Source organism: Leuciscus leuciscus (genome assembly GCF_965113295.1).
Source record: "Leuciscus leuciscus genome assembly, chromosome: 5".
NCBI lineage: Eukaryota > Metazoa > Chordata > Actinopteri > Cypriniformes > Leuciscidae > Leuciscus > Leuciscus leuciscus.
In genome coordinates this window covers 13,629,364-13,647,824 of record NC_138729.1, presented here as the reverse complement: position 1 = coordinate 13,647,824, position 18,461 = coordinate 13,629,364, and the positions used below count along the sequence as shown (strand labels likewise).

The 18,461-nt window shown below is 40.1% G+C and overlaps 2 protein-coding genes across 5 annotated transcripts in view; both read right to left on the bottom strand.

The window, feature by feature from the left end:
* The window catches only part of arhgef15a (Rho guanine nucleotide exchange factor (GEF) 15), a 78,730-nt gene extending 78,476 nt beyond the window's left edge, over positions 1-254 (bottom strand). For 3 of the 4 annotated variants that reach the window (XM_082171401.1, XM_082171402.1, XM_082171403.1), the window contains exon 1: positions 118-254. In XM_082171401.1, the coding sequence (XP_082027527.1) occupies positions 118-124 (7 nt within the window). In that variant the 5' untranslated portion in view covers positions 125-254. The remainder of the gene's footprint in view (positions 1-117) is intronic. The other variant, XM_082171404.1, reaches the window with a different exon arrangement.
* Positions 255-3,046: 2,792 nt separating this feature from the next.
* grk1b (G protein-coupled receptor kinase 1 b) overlaps positions 3,047-18,461 on the bottom strand; it is a 47,702-nt gene continuing 32,287 nt past the window's right edge. Inside the window, exons 2-8 of the mRNA XM_082171455.1 lie at positions 15,936-16,638; positions 14,979-15,106; positions 8,531-8,688; positions 8,352-8,435; positions 3,957-4,081; positions 3,595-3,796; positions 3,047-3,345 (exon numbers count right to left, since the gene is read on the bottom strand). Coding sequence (XP_082027581.1) covers positions 3,062-3,345; positions 3,595-3,796; positions 3,957-4,081; positions 8,352-8,435; positions 8,531-8,688; positions 14,979-15,106; positions 15,936-16,634 — 1,680 coding nt within the window. The 5' untranslated portion in view covers positions 16,635-16,638 and the 3' untranslated portion in view covers positions 3,047-3,061. The remainder of the gene's footprint in view (positions 3,346-3,594; positions 3,797-3,956; positions 4,082-8,351; positions 8,436-8,530; positions 8,689-14,978; positions 15,107-15,935; positions 16,639-18,461) is intronic.

Below are 18,461 nucleotides of genomic sequence, written 5' to 3'. Positions count from 1 at the left end.
AGGCGTCCCTTATTTTGCTGAATTCAGCATAAAAAATGTAGAGTCTTCTTGGTCAGTGAAGCCTGTGTTGTCACTCTTTGTTCAACATCTTTAAAACAAGAAAATAAGTTTGTTTACCTTTCATTGAGCAATCAGGGCTGCCATACACAATATGTCAAGAAATGTTTTATCTCCCGCTGGTGTGTTATCTAAATTTGTGAGCAAACTTGCTCTAAGTGTTGTTAATAAATGTCGCTAATGACGGTTACTTCTCCTTTCAGATGTTGTCATTTTGGTATTTCACATGGCCTAAGAGGGAAGTAGGTCACCACACCAAATGGACTGTTGTACATTATATAGTGACATACTGTAGATCCAGGACATAAGATGATGCAGTTATTTTAAAATGTATAATCCAAAATAAATGTTTCTAATTTCTACAAGCATTGTGACTTACATGAGGAAGCTATCTGCTGATGTTTAGGATGTTTTTACCTGTATAGGATGCTGGTGTCCCCTTTTTAATTAACTTAACCAGCAAGACTTCCTTTGCTAACCTGCCTCACAATAAATATGTTACTTGTTCACCATTTTCATTATATTATATTATATTATATTATATTATATTATATTATTATCCATCCATTCTCCAAAATGCTGATCCTCTGTAGGGTCACGGGAGGGCTGGAGCATATTATATTATATAAATGTTGTTGAGCTATTCAAAGACAGTTCCTGTGGAAACTGAATACCACAAAAAGTGCACAAATTTCCATGTCTTGCTTCAGCTTTAAACTAACTGAAAACTCCCAGTTCAACATTTCAGCAAAGCAGCTGATTGTTGACCATAATAGTTGACCATAAAAGTACAAGACTCTATTTTCCTACATACAATTATTTTATTGTTATTGTCAAGTTTATAATGACACTGCTATACAACCAAATGTATCATATAATCAAAGAATCTATTCATTGACAAACAGTAAACATGGTATCTTTTGAAATGTCTAAAAAATATATATTTTTAACCATAACAGTAAACAAGGATCTCACTTCCTCTATGACACGTAAGCTGATATGTGTTACTTTTTCGGTTCCTTCATTTTACATTTACTAGATTTAATTCCTCTTTTTATGGCAACATCCTCCATGACCAAAAATTCCCTCATGAAACTGTAAATATACAAATACAGATAACATTATGTACATTACAATAATTTTGCATTTCCACCAGAGCTACTTATATCAGGAAAATAAATCAGAATTTTTACAATATGTGAATAGACTTGTGGTAATTTGCTTACTGTTTAGTAATAGTTTTAACAATCTCATGTGTCCATGTACAGTGGGGAGAACAAGTATTTGATACACTGCCGATTTTGCAGGTTTTCCTACTTACAAAGCATGTAGAGGTCTGTAATTTTTATCATAGATACACTTCAACTGTGAGAGACGGAATCTAAAACAAAAATGCAGAAAATCACATTGTGTGATTTTTAAATAATTAATTTGCATTTTATTGCATGACATAAGTATTTGATCACCTACCAACCAGTAAGAATTCCGGCTCTCACAGACCTGTTCGTTTTTCTTTAAGAAGCCCTCCTGTTCTCCACTCATTACCTGTATTAACTGCACCTGTTTGAACTTGTTACCTGTATAAAAGACACCTGTCCACACACTCAATCAAACAGACTCCAACCTCTCCACAATGGCCAAGACCAGAGAGCTGTGTAAGGACATCAGGGATCAAATTGTAGACCTGCACAAGGCTGGGATGGGCTACAGGACAATAGGCAAGCAGCTTGGTGAGAAGGCAACAACTGTTGGCGCAATTATTCGAAAATGGAAGAAGTTCAAGATGACGGTCAATCTCCCTCGGTCTGGGGCACCATGCAGGATCTCACCTCATGGGGCATCAATGATCATGAGGAAGGTGAGGGATCAGCCCAGAACTACACAGCAGGACCTGGTCAATGATCTGAAGAGAGCTGGGACCACAGTCTCAAAGAAAACCATTAGTAACACACTACGCCTTCATGGATTAAAATCCTGCAGCGCACGCAAGGTCCCCCTGCTCAAGCCAGCGCATGTCCAGGCCCGTCAGAAGTTTGCCAATGACCATCTGGATGATCCAGAGGAGGAATGGGAGAAGGTCATGTGGACTGATGAGACAAAAATAGAGCTTTTTGGTCTAAACTCCACTCGCCGTGTTTGGAGGAAGAAGAAGGATGAGTACAACCCCAAGAACACCGTCCCAACCGTGAAGCATGGAGGTGGAAACATCATTCTTTGGGGATGCTTTTCTGCAAAGGGGACAGGACGACTGCACCGTATTGAGGGGAGGATGGATGGGGCCATGTATCGCGAGATCTTGGCCAACAACCTCCTTCCCTCAGTAAGAGCATTGAAGATGGGTCATGGCTGGGTCTTCCAGCATGACAACGACCCGAAACACACAGCCAGGGCAACTAAGGAGTGGCTCCATAAGAAGTATCTCAAGGTCCTGGAGTGGCCTAGCCAGTCTCCAGACCTGAACCCAATAGAAAATCTTTGGAGGGAGCTGAAAGTCCGTATTGCCCAGCAACAGCCCCGAAACCTGGAGGATCTGGAGAAGGTCTGTATGGAGGAGTGGGCCAAAATCCCTGCTGCAGTGTGTACAAACCTGGTCAAGAACTACAGGAAACGTATGATCTCTGTAATTGCAAACACATTCTGTACCACAAATCAAGTTCTGCTTTTCTGATGTATCAAATACTTATGTCATGCAATAAAATGCAAATTAATTACTTAAAAATCATACAATGTGATTTTCTGGATTTTTGTTTTAGATTCCGTCACTCACAGTTGAAGAGTACCTATGATAAAAATTACAGACTAGAAGTGCTTTTTAAGTGACCTGCAAAATCGGCAGTGTATCAAATACTTGTTCTCCCCACTGTACAGGTCTATATGTGAAGACCTTTTGAGTTACACAATCATTATTCGATTACATAATTCATGCCTTTGTTGTTCACCATGAATTATATCCTGTGCACCCATCAGTTTCTTTTTTTCGTTTTGTGTTTTGCTTCTTTCTAGTTTACAGTAGCACACACCCCCCTCCTTTCGCTTCCACATAGCTGGGATCCAGATCATTCGGGAGTTTTCCATTTTGTCCCCAGATGTTAAGCTCCCCATACACGCCTGTCTCGATCATCTCATCCTGCCATGGAATTGGTACGTTCCCAGTTGCAAACTCACCATAGAATTCATTGTCTTTGTTGTCGATCACAACACCTTTGATAGTGCTGAATGCTCCCACATCATCAATGTCCTTGGCATAGACCATTTTAGGATCCGGAACAAAAGGAGGAGGAAGCATACCTGTGTGAAAGAAAAAATACTATTTTCTTTAAACTGAAGTACAATGGTCCAGTGATGGTATAAGATGTCATTTGATATTTATCATATGATTTTATGATTACCATAATACATAATGATTTTATTCATATACCACTCACATATTGGTACTTTAAATAATACGTCTAAAAAACCTTGTTAATACCATAGTACTTTTTCTTAAGTGGTTTATGATGCATATTCTTCACTAATTATAACTCTAATGGACCATACCAGCCTCTAGTCTCCCCCAATTGAGCTCTTTAAAGAAGGACTGGTTCTTTAGCTCAGCGCATTCATTGTTCTTAAAGCCAAGTCTCTTGTCTGGTTCTTTCTCCATCAGTCCTTCACAGAGGTCTTTGAGCTCCTGACTGAAGGTTGGGGGGTATGAGACAGGGTCATTCAGAATGCGGCGTGTCACTTCATTGTTGTCCACCTATGATACAGAAAAAAACAGTGTTAAGTTGAGTTCACTTCGAATTACTTTAATTTAATTTCTCTCACTGATAATCAATGACTTCAGCTTCGTCACTGCAAATCGCTGTCCGTGTGAAGGCCCCTTAACAGAGAGCCAAAGTGTATGCATGAGTGTGTACCTGCTCTCCACGACACCTGAAAGGTCCCTTGGCAGCAACCATCTCATACAGAGTGACCCCAAGAGTGAAGTAGTCTACAGTGTAGTCGTACTCTTTCTTCTGTAGTAGTTCTGGAGCCATGAAACCTGAGGAGGAGACATACAGTTTATGTTACTTGCAACTCTAACTAGGTCCATCATTGCCTTAGAATCTTTCACCTTCAAGACAATGCTCTTTTCACCAACATGACAGACCTGCCACTGCCACTTCCTCAGCCCCTGGGAAAGAGTCTGAGCCGGTGGTGAGATCGAAGTGAGTTAAGCACTTCGCGGCAAGGGCCACGCCTCAGCAAACCTCCTGCCATGCTCCTGACAGATTTGGCGTGAGGAGGAAAGTGCTGCCTAGTGTGAGCGACAAGCCAAAATTCAAAGCGGCTCATCTGAGAGGCTGTTCTTCTGTTTGCCTGCATGTTGCAGGTGACAGTGCAAAGTGTATTAATGTTGTGCTGCCTGAGGAATGCAAAAAACAAACAAAAAACTCAATATCAGAGCTTTTTTCCTCCCTTCACCCCTCCATTCTCACATGGAATAAGCAAGGCCCCACTCCCTAGCAGCGTCTTGCAGACTGTAAGCCTCATGTCTTTTCAAGCTCACAGTACGAACAGCCCTCCGGCACCTGCCAGCGGTCTGCTGAGCACAGAGCATATCTTTCCCACTCCATTTGAAATTAGCTATGTTTCCATCCAAAGTTGCAAAATTTACTTTACTCACTTCAAAACATTTGCAAATAAAGCACCGTTTCCATCCAATGAGTTGAAGAGAACAAAATTGTCACTTCCTGGTAAACTGGTGCTAAATATCACTAAGAAAAGTTGGAGAAGCCACTGTAAATAATAATTTTCGTATATAATAAATAACTTGCACCTCAGAGCACATAGACAAAACACAATAAACGTGGTCATGTTATCTTACTTTCAGAGGCGAATGCCTGCTGTTTGTGAAGTGTCGTGTAAGACAGTTCTGGGAGTAGTTCAACATGAAGCAGGGCAGCCCCACTAGCGCTGCATGAATGTGTGCCGTGCACTGCCTGCTGGGTCAAGTTGGGTGGCAAATATGATAGAGAAAGGCTATAGGCATGTGGTTTTGAATGCGGTTTTATCCCTTATTTGACTGAGTGGAATGAATTTGTATTCTGAATTACTTGGACGATTGGTTAATCATGACCCATTCTCAGGATGTGCTGGCTAATCGCTTTGTTCAAGCCAGAGAGGTCTTTGAATCTGAAGAATTTTCAGAAGGTATTGGGGGTGATGGCAGCTGCTGCGACCATTTTTCGCTTGGGCCTGCTTTATATGAGATCACTTCAGCTTTGGCTAAAAGCCCATGTGCCTCGCAGGGCATGGTGGATTGGCCAGACGCATGTCTTCGTGGCTTGCAGCTGCATGAGTACGCTGGCTCCTTGGCAGTCCATGATCCCGGCCACCTGAACTGCAGCATGGACCTGCTGTCCAGGGAAGTTATAGACATGGAAAGTAATGGCTACATCCCCAGACAGTCCAGTTGATTTCGAGTCTGTTCGGGAAGGCAGAAGTCAACTTGTTTCCCTGATCCTGTCATTTTGTCATTTTTGCAGGACCGACTGGACAGTGGGCACACGCCTTAGTGTGTAATGTTGCTGTTTGAGCATAAACAACGTCTGCAAAGTTACAACACTCAAAGTTCAAAGCAAAGGAAGATATTTGCTTTTAAAGAAATTGTTTTATTTAAGGACTACAACAAACGGCTGGTAGGGACTACACAACATTCCTCCTGGGTTAGTGACATCACTAACCCCAAAATTTACATAAACCCCGCCCCCAGGAACACGCAGTCCATGTTGAGAAGAGGAAGAGTTGTTGTAGTAGAGCACATTTGTGAGTCTGCTCAAGCTGTCACATTCATCTTTTCATATGCAATACTGTACGTAACACAAATGCAATAGCATGTCACTCGTAGCCATCTTACAACAGTTCCCACACAAGCGATTTTATAGATTATCATGACAGAATATGCTAATTGAAGATAGTTAACTCCACATCAGCAACATAAATTCATCAACCATTCAGAAACGTCCTGTTGCAATCTACATGTTGTCACTTCTTCTTGAGTCGCTCCATCATTGTCCGACTCCAGTTTAAACATAAAAGGCAGAACAGTTTCTGACATTTTAGTGCTTGTCTGCGTGAGGTAATCGGAGCTGCTAACACACATAAGCTCTTGAAGCTCCGCCCTCTGTGCCAGAAGCAGCAGCTCATTTGCATTTAAAGGGACACACATGAAACAACGCGTTTTTACTGACCTTCAAAAAGGGACAATTTAAACATGCTGTAAAAAATTATCTATGGGGTATTTTGAGCTAAAACTTCACATACACACTCTGGGGACAACAGAGACTTATTTTACATATTGTAAAAAGGGGCATTTGACCACCCCTTTAAAAACGGCTAACATGAAACTAAATAAATGTGTAACACTATCTTATATTGCAATTGACATACAGTAATGTAACTCTCTCAAAATACACCATTTTAGAAAACAAATTGGGAATGATTATATATCAAAAGAATATAAACATTTAGATATTTTTTCTTTGTGATTTATTAATTAATGCATCCGATGGTGAAATCAGAAAATTTCTATATTTCATTTAATATATATTAGTTTAATGACTTTTACAGCTACACAGTGAACTTGCAGTACACACCACCAGTAGAAAGGTGGTGACAATTCTCGGGTTAGATTCGAAACACAAATGAAGATATTTAAGAGAAGTCTGAGAGATTTCTGTCCTTCCATTGTCCTTCCATTTGATGCTTCAAAAAGTTCATAAAGAGATTGTAAAACTAATCCGTATGAATTGAGCGGTTTAGTACAAATTTTCAGAAGAAAATCGATCACTTTATTGAATGAACAGATTTAATTTAGGTTTTTATTCACATATAAACACTAATCAGTGCACACACATCAGTTATAGTAAACTCAAGCTTAAGCATGCTTGCTTGATGTGTGAGAACCACTCCACTAAGGTTCATCCTGTGTGTCAAGCAGCACGTTTTAACTTCCACAAGTTTCAATCAATCAAAACCAACTTTAGCTGGACATTAACTTTATTCTAGAGCTGCTGTAAAGCCAAAACAATCTCTGTTACTGTAATATCACTGTAAAGCTGCTTTGAAACAATCTATATTGTTAAAAGCGCTATATAAATGAAGGTGACTTGACTTGACAAGAACCAATAAGGTTTGTTCTTGCACGTCAAGCAAGTACGATTGAGCTTCTGTTTATGTTTGCTGATCAATTTTTAAATGTGAATAAAAGTCTACATTACATATGTTCATCATATAAAGCGATCGTGTCTCATCAGAATTTTTTTACTAAACCGTTCAATTTATGTGGATTAGTTTGACAATCTCTGAATTTTTTGAAGCGTCAAATTTGCAGTTGCTTTTTATTTATTTTTTTGCTTGACAGAACTGTACTCAAACCAATCAATTTATCTTAAATTGGGTTTTCTGAGTAACAAAGGCATAGTATGCGAATAGTAAGCTACAGATTACTAGATTTTTACAAATAAATTGAGTAAAAGTTTATTTAGGACATTAAGTAAATGTTGACTGTAGTCAACTAAATAAGTAAATAAATATTTTTTTTTAATGTTCAAGAATGTAGGTGGAAAAAAACCTAAACCAAAATATTATTAATATTTAGTAAGGATAGTATGATCTCTATATAATATCTTTAAATGCAAGATGCTTAAAGTGTACCTAAAGTATGCTTGCACATAGTTGTTCTAATTTAGCAGACTTTAAGTATACCAGTTTAGTATACCAAAAATAAAATTGCAGGGTATTTATATAAAGTACATAATATGTAAATGTATTTTTTGTGTACTTGGCATTAAATAAATGTATTTCAAATATATTTTAGTATATTTATTTTTCACTAGGGTCAATAACTTATTTTTTAATTTATTTTTTAATAAATGTGCCAGTGGGTGTGGTTAAAACAGGATATTAGTTTAATAGCATTAAACTGACTTGATTAACTTGACATCAAAGCCATGGTGAACTTGACAGTTTCTGTGACAGCTTCACTTGAACTTGCAGTTCTACCTAAAAATAATGTATTGCTAGAATATATTAGAAACACAATTTGTCAGCTCAAAGGTAAACACTGATAGAATTATAGTAATTTAAGTGTATGGACAATCAGAAATTAAATGATCCGTCATGTCTTTTTTAAACTCAGTAACACTGAACGTGACCTCAAATGTTTCATTATTTTGCTATTATGAGGGATCCCTTCAAACCTTCATTTAAAAAAAAAAAAAACTCAGTGCAAGGGATGTTATTTTAGAGTGTACTGAAAGGTCTTTGACCTGGGGTCCCAGCATATCCCTGTGTTTTGTCTTTTCCTGGTGGTAATTCAACAGCCAACCCCAGATCAGACAGACGCACATGTCCTAACAAAAACAAACAAACAAACAAAACATTCAGATGAGATGAAGCAAAAGGTGGAGAGGCAAGCAGTAAATAAGTGTTTCAGTGTATTTCTCACCTGCATCATCCAGGAGGACGTTTTCTGGCTTGAGGTCTCGGTATACAATCCTGTGCTGGTGCAAATGCTCAAGCCCACAGACGATCTGAGCTGTGTAATAACAAGCTCTAGTTTCATTAAAGCCTGGATTCTTCTCATCCACATTATACATATGGAATCTAAAGCAGGGAGCAGGAGTAAAGGATAGAGTTAAAAAGTTTGTAATACAGTGGGTAATAAAGAAACACAAGAAATGATTTGACATTTTTTTATAGAATTAGCTTAAAGGTGATCAAGCAGGTTTTTGAACAGGTACAAGATGGTCCCAGCAAAAAAGAAAAGAAAAAAGCAACCATGTTCATATATTGAGGAGATGACTGGATGTGATTACTGTATTGTGGATGCTGGAGCACATCATTTTTCCAATTTTCATTGGTTTTAAATAGAGAATGTTATCTATGTGCACATGAACTTCTGGCCTTGTGAGCTGAGCCCAGAGAAATCTGTGACGCAAGCAGACACTACACCTTCACAATATCAATGCTGCTGCTAAGATTAACTCCACAGATTATGCTAGATTAGGAAGAAAGCTGCTACAATTCTTACAGAAACACAGCACATATTCTGTACAACATTACATTCACACACATTGGGTCTCATTCATGAAACATTCGTAAATATACGAGTAAATATGTGAGTGATTTGCGCGTAAAGAGACATTCCCGAAAATTCTTCTCCTGATTCACAAATACTTCGTAAACGTCAGATTTGGTAGTGAAATGTGTGTGTGGGTTAATGAATTCCAATCAGTCGTAAATGGGACGCGCGTGCACGTTCATTCTCTCAATTACCATAAATCCCGCCCATTAAAACCGACTGACAACTATATATGGGCATTATATTATGACACGAAACGAAGGATTTCATATGTCTTCTCAAAAGCGAATGAAGAAGATACATTTCTAAGATGCAGAAATTGAAGTTTTATTATCAGAAGTTCATTCAAAACGCCACATTTTATTTTCAAGCGTACATAGTGGCGTATCAGGTCCTAAAAAAAAGGATTTTTTAGGTAATAATGCTTTTACCTAAATGCTTTAGGTAAAAATGCTTGGCAGATGCAGTTAATGGAGTTTCATCCCAGAAGTGAAAAGAAAATGGTTCGACATGAAGCTTGACTGCAACACTTGTGACTTGCGGACTTAAAAATGAATAAACAGCTTGAATATAAAAAAAATAAAATAAGACTTGCGGACTTGTGTTCCGTTTGCAGATGCTATTACTGGCTCTCGTAATAAAAGTAAAAAGAAAACCCGTATGTAATTACTATATATAATATTTTTTCAAAATGCTGTGTAAATATGTATGTAGAATATGTGGGTGTCGCACCTATTCATAGATGTACGGGAGCAGGATATTAGGAGGACAGAGTTAGGGGGCGGAGTGGAGGCAGTTGTTGAGAGGCTTCATGGAGGATGACATTAAAGTGAGTTCATCATAAAAGTTACCAAACGACTACTCTGTTTTGTGCACATCTACATGGTGTCAGAAGTGGGATTGCTGAGAAATCATGGCTCAAAGTCTCCGGCGCATAGAACCGCTCGTATTTGATGACGACATCGCTAACAACTGGCTGAAATTCAAGAGGGAATGGGACGTGTACAGCAAAGCAGGACTGTCGGACAAATCAAAAAAGGTGCAAGCTTACACTCTCCTCAATTTTGCCGGTTCAGATGCACTAGATAAATATGAGTCATTTCACTTTCAAGAGGGTGAGAACAAAGAGGATCCTGATGTGTTAATAAAAAATTTTGATGAGATATGCTTGCCAGAACGGAACGTGATAATGGACAGACATGCTTTCAATATCACAGTGCAAAAACCTGACGAAGGAATTCAGTCTTACGTGGCCACGTTAAGACTGTTGGCAAAAAAATTTGACTTTGGAGTGCTAACTGATGAACTAGTACGTGACCGAATCGTCTGTGGCATCCATAATGATGCAGTTCGTTCTCAACTGTTAAGGGAAAAAGATTTGACATTGCAATCAGCAATCAGAATATGTATGCTGTTTGAGCGTTCGGAAAGGGGTACCAAGGAGCTTAAAAGGGAGGCTGAAGTGTTTGCAGTGCAGCACAACAAAAGGAGATGTAACAATTGTGGGGGTGAGCACGATCTTGAGCGCAACAAATGCCCAGCTTTTAATAAACGCTGTAACTCATGCAACAAATGGAACCACTTTGCCAAGTGTTGTAGATCAAAGCCTCAATACACGGGTGGGAGGATGGCACCATCTAGTGAAAAAAACCTACACAGAGTAAATGAAGTGGAAAGTGAACTCCACCAAGATGATTTTCACTGTGAAAGTGTGGACCTGCTTGCAAACAAAGGAGAAATATTCACCTCTCTCACAACGACTTGTAACAAGCAGATTAAGCTGAAAATAGACACTGGGGCTAAATGCAATGTTATGTCTTTATCCACATTACAGTACATCGACCCAAATGCCCAAATTGATCAGTCACACAGAGTGAATCTGATAGCTTACGGCGGTCACACAATTCAGACACTGGGCACTGTCACCCTAGTTCTTTCAGGGGGAAAATTGCAATTTCACATAGTGGACAGAAATGTTAAGAGCCTGCTAGGCTTACCAGACAGCATGAGGTTAAATCTCATACAACTTAGCCCAGAAGTACATGCTGTACAACAAAAGGCTCCCGAGATGAGTGATTATGAGGACTTGTTTCGTACTGACACTGTTGGCAAGCTCCCAGTTATATATCACATGCGCCTGGATGAGTTGGTGCATCCGACTGTGTGTGCCCCCAGAAGGATCCCGCTGGCCATGAAAGACAAAGTTGCGCATGAGCTGGAAAGAATGACAAAAATGGGCATTATTGTGCCAGTGGAGGAGGCTACTCTTTGGGTGTCTGCCATGGCAGCTGCTGTCAAAAAGGATGGTTCGGTACGCATATGCATAGACCCTGTACATCTTAATAAGGCTCTCCTGAGGCCTTATCACCCGTTAAAGACTGTAGAGCAAGTAATCGCTGATATGCCACAGGCAAAGGTTTTCAGCATTCTGGATGCAAAGTGTGGATTTTGGCAGATCCCTCTGGATGAGGAATCATTGAAACTCACAACTTTCATGACTCCGTTCGGGAGGTACAGATTTCTACGAATGCCATATGGGATTTCAACTGGGAGTGAAGTTTTTCAGAGATGCATGGAACAGCTCTTTTCAGGCCAGCCGTGTGAAATAGTCGTGGATGACATCTTGATCTGGGGCTCTTCTGTTGAAGAACACGACAAACGCCTCAAATGTGTGTTAGACCGTGTCAGAGCCATCAATATGCAGCTGAACCCGACAAAATGTCGTTTCAGGGTCTCAGAGGTGCCATATGTAGGCCACCTTCTCACTGATAAAGGTGTCAAACCCGACCCAGAGAAAACCAAGGCCATCCGCCAGATGCCCACTCCAGAAGACAAACATGGTTTGCAGAGGTTTCTTGGCATGACCAATTATCTCTCGAAATTCATCCATCGGTACAGCGAGGTAACGGCTCCCCTTCGTCAGCTCCTGCGCCAAGATGCACAATGGTGTTGGACTGAACAACATGCTGCTGCTGCAGACACACTTAAAGAACAACTGACAAGTCCACCTGTCCTACAGTATTTTGATGTGCACAAGCCGGTGACATTATCCGCTGATGCCTCCCAGCATGGTCTCGGAGCAGTCTGTCTTCAGGATGGCAGGCCTATTGCATTTGCATCGAGATCTCTCACAGACACTGAAGCGCGCTATGCACAGATTGAGAAAGAACTCTTGGGACTAGTCTTTGCCTGTGTAAAATTCCATGATTATATGTATGGCCGGCCAGTGACTGTGGAGACGGATCATCAACCCCTCATAACCATTCTGAGAAAGCCTCTGCACACAGCGTCGGTGCGCATCCAGCGCATGATGCTCAAACTTCAGCGTTATCATCTGAATGTGATTTATAAACGAGGCCGTGAACTGTATGTTGCGGATGCACTATCACGCGCACACCTCCCCACCACTGACAGTCCTGAAACCATTGAGGACTATGATGTGCTAGCTCTGGAAGGGGTGTTGTCATCTAGAAGGATTGAAGAACTTAGGCAAAACACACAGGCAGATGCTGTCTGCAAACGACTCGCAGACACGATTCTCACTGGCTGGCCTGCCTCATATAAGGAAATTCCACATGACATCCGCCCGTTCTATGCTATGAGGGATGAATTGACCGTGGATAATGGTTTGATTCTTCGTGGTCAGAGGTATGTAATCCCCCACTCGCTCCAGAAACACTACCTCACACAGCTTCACCAAGGTCATCCTGGCATTCAGTCCACCAAGCGACGGGCACGTGAGACCATGTTCTGGCCTACAATATACAGTGATATTGAAAGGGAGGTCTCCAGATGTGCTCCGTGCAATGCTCTAAAGCAGCATCAGATGAGAGAACCTTTGCAACTTCACCAGATACCAGACAGTCCATGGTCCATCACGGCAGCTGACATATTCGAGTGGTCAGGGAAGACTTACCTGGTTTTAGTGGACTCGTACTCTGGTTGGTGGGAGTATGATATTCTTCCGAACCTTTCCAGTAATGCTGTGATCAGGCTACTGAAACGGCAATTCGCTGTACATGGGATCCCATACCAGTTGATGACTGACAATGCAACATCATTTTCAAGCAGGGATTTCAAGAACTTTGCTCACCAGTGGGACTTTCAGCATGTCACGAGCAGTCCCAATTACCCTAGGTCAAATGGTCTGGCGGAACGTGGGGTCAGGTCTGCAAAGCATCTCTTAGAAAAGTGTGCACGTGACGGTTCTGACATCCATGCAGCTTTGCTCAACTTGCGCAACACACCCAGGGATGGCATGCCTTCTCTGGCGCAACGTCTACTGTCCCGACGCACCAGGTCCTTGATCCCCGTGGTACCATCCCAGCTCACACCGAGAGTTCAGACCAATGTTCAGGCTGCTTTGTTTGCACTCAGAGAAAAAGGAAAGATAAGCCATGACAAATCTGCCAGACGCCTTTCGCCTCTGGAGCCCGGACAGACGGTACGCATGGAGACGACCCGTGGGTTTGACAAGCTGGCCACAGTTTCAGGAAATGCCCTTCAACCTAACAGTTATATTGTCCAGTCTCATGGGAAGGCTTATGTAAGAAACCGCCGTCACCTTCTACGGGTGACTGAGTCATGCTGTCCAGATACCACCATCACGTCCATGCCCATGATCTCTCCAGAACCCCAAGCAAGGCCATGTACTGTGATGTCACGTGACACTTCAGAAAATGGATTTGACATGCTGTCGCCACAAAACAGCGACAGTTCCAGGCAAGAGAATCCAGCTCCACTTGTTGTCACTCGATCAGGAAGGGTGTCCAAGCCTAATTCAAAGTTCAAAGACTTTGTTACACACTGATTGATTTCTCAGTATGTAGTGTTTCTAATAGATGTTAGCACGTGTTATATGTTATATGTTGTTAGTGCTTATTTCTATTTTGCACTTGCTTAAAAAAAAAAAAGAAGAAAGATGTAGAATATGTGGGTGTCGCACCTATTCATAGATGTACGGGAGCAGGATATTAGGAGGACAGAGTTAGGGGGCGGAGTGGAGGCAGTTGTTGAGAGGCTTCATGGAGGATGACATTAAAGTGAGTTCATCATAAAAGTTACCTAACGACTACTCTGTTTTGTGCACATCTACAATGTAGGTACCCGATTAAGGTGAATTAAAATGCAGCCTTATTAATGAGCAAAACGTTCGGATGTTAAACGCACTATTTACGCGTGGCTGGGAGCAGGTGTAGATTTCTTTCATACCAACTAACATTTGGAAAATACGAACATTTTAATGAATCCGAAAATTTACGCCAGAACCACTTTACACACGATTTAACACAAAAATTCGTTCTGCTCGTGTTTCATGAATGAGACCCATTCTACGTGATATTTTCAGAATTATTTTGCAATATAAAATATATAAATATATATACATAAAGTAGATATATTTTACAATAGTTTTAGCATGTTAGTTTTTTTGGGGGGGGTTTTTTGCATTGTGTTCTTTAAAGTGCTTTGGAGGGCTATGTAAATGTTACTGTATAGGAATGGGCAGTATTACCAAAATCACATAATATGAGTAATTTAAATCATGGCAATGATACTGTATTTAATACAGTTTAGTTATAATTTATATTATATCCCCTAACCTTAACCCTACCCCTAAACACAACCCTCACAGAAAACTTTCTAAATTTTAACATTTTCAAAAAGCATCATTTAGAATGATTTATAAGATGCTTTCCTCATGGGGAACTATTTTTATTACTATCCTTGTTGTGACAAGGACCACAAACACACACACACACACACACACACACACACACACACACACACACAAACGTAGATATATAAGTAAGACCTGAGGTCTCCTCCATTCATGATCGTCATGACCAGGCAGAGGTCTGTTTTGGTCTGGAAAGCATAGGCCAAAGTCACAATGAAACGACTGTGGACTTTAGCCAGTATGCGCTTCTCAATTATAGCACCCTATGGGAAATCAAGAAATGAGAAATGTTACAACAGAAAAGAAAAAAGAAAAAAAGAGATAAAGAATTGAAAAATGGTGGCCACATTTAGTTATATATATATATATTAAAAAAGTTATTTAAAAGGACTGAGGTTCTACTACACAGAGGGTTGTTTTCAAAAGATTTAACATGAGGACTAGAACACATTTGCTAAGGCTGATTGAGACGAAGACCACCTGTACAAGATCTTGCATCATCAGCAAACATTAATTGATTCTTCCTAAAGTCATTCCATCAAGAGGTGCTTGTTAACCACATACTTTACTTTTCTATGGTATTTTAACTGTGTTTTTTATCAATCTAAAAGCTTCTGTACATGCAACTAGGAAGTTTAGAAATCTACAATCATTTATTGGCAAAGACGTTTTCATGTCTCGGAAGATATTTAAATGGGCCAATCATAAGCAAGAAAATTTGTGACAAGAATGACATTTCCAAGGAAGAAAGTATAAACAGTTCTTATCGGTCTTTCTGCTTCTCGGTTGCAGCTGAGCTGCTTTGTGGAGTATCAAGCAGAGCCTGCAAGCCTCTTTGCATTGAGCCAATACTCTATGATTAGAGCTGCTTAATACCATGTTCTCAGGATAATCTAATCTCATGTCTCTATGTGTCTCTTTCCTTTTCCCCGCAGTTGCTCTACTATGTGGTTTTAAGCAATGAGCCAGGGCAAAATTGACCAAAAAGGTATTGATATGTATACTTATCAAGATTTTAAGTCTGCAGTTGGATCAAACCAAGTGTGCATCAAGTATAACTTTATTTACTGATAAACTAGATATCTCACTTACATCATAACCTTTACGTTTCTTCAACCTCTTCTTGTTCAGTTTCTTGTTAGCATACATCTTCCCTGTTGCCTTCATTTGGCAAGCATGGACCTCACCAAATCCACCTTTCCCAAGCACTCTGAAATCCATGAACCAATCTTCAGTAACAGGCTGGCTCTCCAGCCATTTAAACTGTATGTAGCGCAGAAAGTACATGCTGTCCTTGAAGCCACAGAGTGCTTTAGCTTCTAGGTGGACAAGGAGCTGCTGTTCGCTTTCTTTAAACAGATCTCCTCGAATGTTCTTGTGGTCCTCTTTCACCCTGCTCACAGCTTTGTCCTCCAGAAAGTCGCAGAAGTTCTTGGAGGAGGACTCGTAATATTTGTTGACCATGTTCTGTGCTTTCTTACCCCGGTCATTTTCCTTGGCAATGTTGTAGTCTTCAATATCTTTCCACAAATCTACAGCATTTTTGTGAGCAGGTTCACTTTCAAGGTATTGCTGAAAGAGGCGCTTACCAATCGGTTGGCGTACGCACATACTGTCGAAGGAAGAATCTACTGTAGACTTCATATGTTCACATTGTCTGATGTGAGGAAGGTTGAGCTTGGCACGATATTTTTTGTCACGCATTGTTGCTGCAGCAGCGCCGTCTACACTCCCGCGTGCTGACACATAGGCCGAGTTGGCCACAACAGTCTCCAAACCTCCCAAATCCATGTTTCTAAGAAATAGAAAGATAAAGGAAAAAATGAGTTTTGGGGTTAAGCATCTATCTAAACATCTGACTGTCTTGTAATGCTTCTTACCATTCAGTAATAGCTCTATTGCCTTTAGCCTTATTCTACTATGTATTAAGTGTAAGTCAATTGCTGCTTATTGATATATTTTACATTTGCCTTTATTTAGCTTTAGCATTAGTTTTAGTGTTTCCTGTTTACTTTCAAGGTGGCCTCAGGCTTAATGTTATGTAGGGATCAACCACAAACCTAAAGCCAAGGACACACCAAGCCGGCTTGTTTTTTTCTGTGTATTCCGCACTGTTGGCTCTAGTCGGACGCTGTGTTTTTTTTGGGGGGGGGGGGGTTTGGGGCCGATTCAGCATGTAGAATTGGCGTCGGGCCGTCGGTGAGAGAGAGAACTCTAATTCGCTGATCAGTTTAGTGAATGAGTCAGTGCAAGAATAAAACAGCGAGCAAAAAAGTCAAGACGGTACAGACAGAAGGCTGTTCTAATTTTACTTCATCTTACCTGAGTGTTCCTGGGCGAATATTTTATTAATAACATGAGCCAGGTAGAATAAAGAAAGTGATCAGCATGATTGATATTCAAAATGGTAAGCACATGCTAATGCGTCGGTTTGATGTGTCCCTACCTTAAGATTCACTGACACCCTATAACTGTCTACTGACCTGTCAATGGGGTTAAGAGCAAGGCTTGTCTTCACAAATGATTATCTGCTAAATGAGGAGTAATAATCTCCCTTTTTATCTACATTACCAGAAATTCACTTGTACATCCAATGGAAGTCTATGGGGCAAATTAACTGTAGAATTCAAAAGCAGAAATGTAAAAAAAAAAAAAAGACAAATAATAACAATATACAGCATGCTTTCTGTTCACTTTGGGTGTTGGTAATCTGTGATCAATTTTCACAGGCGATAGTGCTAAATAATGTGCCTTTTATTCAGACTGGCTGAGTTTCTCAGTGACCCTGATACTTTCTCATCCAATTAATGCTCACCTTTAATGTTGTTGTCAAACTTTACAGCTGTAAATGTTGTGCAAACCTAAGCAGCATGAAGTAGGACTTCAGCTAGGCTTAGGTTACATCTTATTTGCTAAAATACTGTAAATAAAGGTTATGTAATTGATTCTCAGCTGCATGGTGTGAAGACATGTTTAGTGACAGCGTGTGATTTGACAAGTTGACTCATTTAAACAGGTGGTTAAAATGTTAAAACAATAATCAACTATATTTTAAAAAAAAATTTCAATGTGCATTACTTTGCAAAGACCTATGTCTAAATGTGTCCTGTTTACTTTACAAATCATTTGAATGCATATTCCATCATAGTTATTACTGTCAAATATTTCCTTTGTACAAAAAGCAAAACAATTGCAGATGAATGGGCAAGATTGTGCATCTGAGTTACATTCAGCAAATTAGGTGTCCTGTAGGGGTTGCACGACTAGTGATTTCTGCTAGTCGATTTCTTATCAAAACAATACTCGAGTTACTCGACTACTCGTGGTTCATGCTACTGTAAATTAAAAGACATGAAATAGCTAGATCTTATCAATAAACATTAATGCATAGCCTAATGAAACAATTACATAAGTAAACTCTCAAAACATTATAATTATGACATTTCATTTTTAAATTTTCATGTAACAGTCTAAAGCCAAATAAATAGCCGTTCTTGCCTTTCATTTCAGACGTCTGCTTCTAGGGGCCGTTCACATCGTCTTTTTCGCGCTCAAGGTCGTTATTTCAAATGTAGGCGCGCGGTGAGCGCGCTCATAATGGAAGCAACGTGGTGCGCT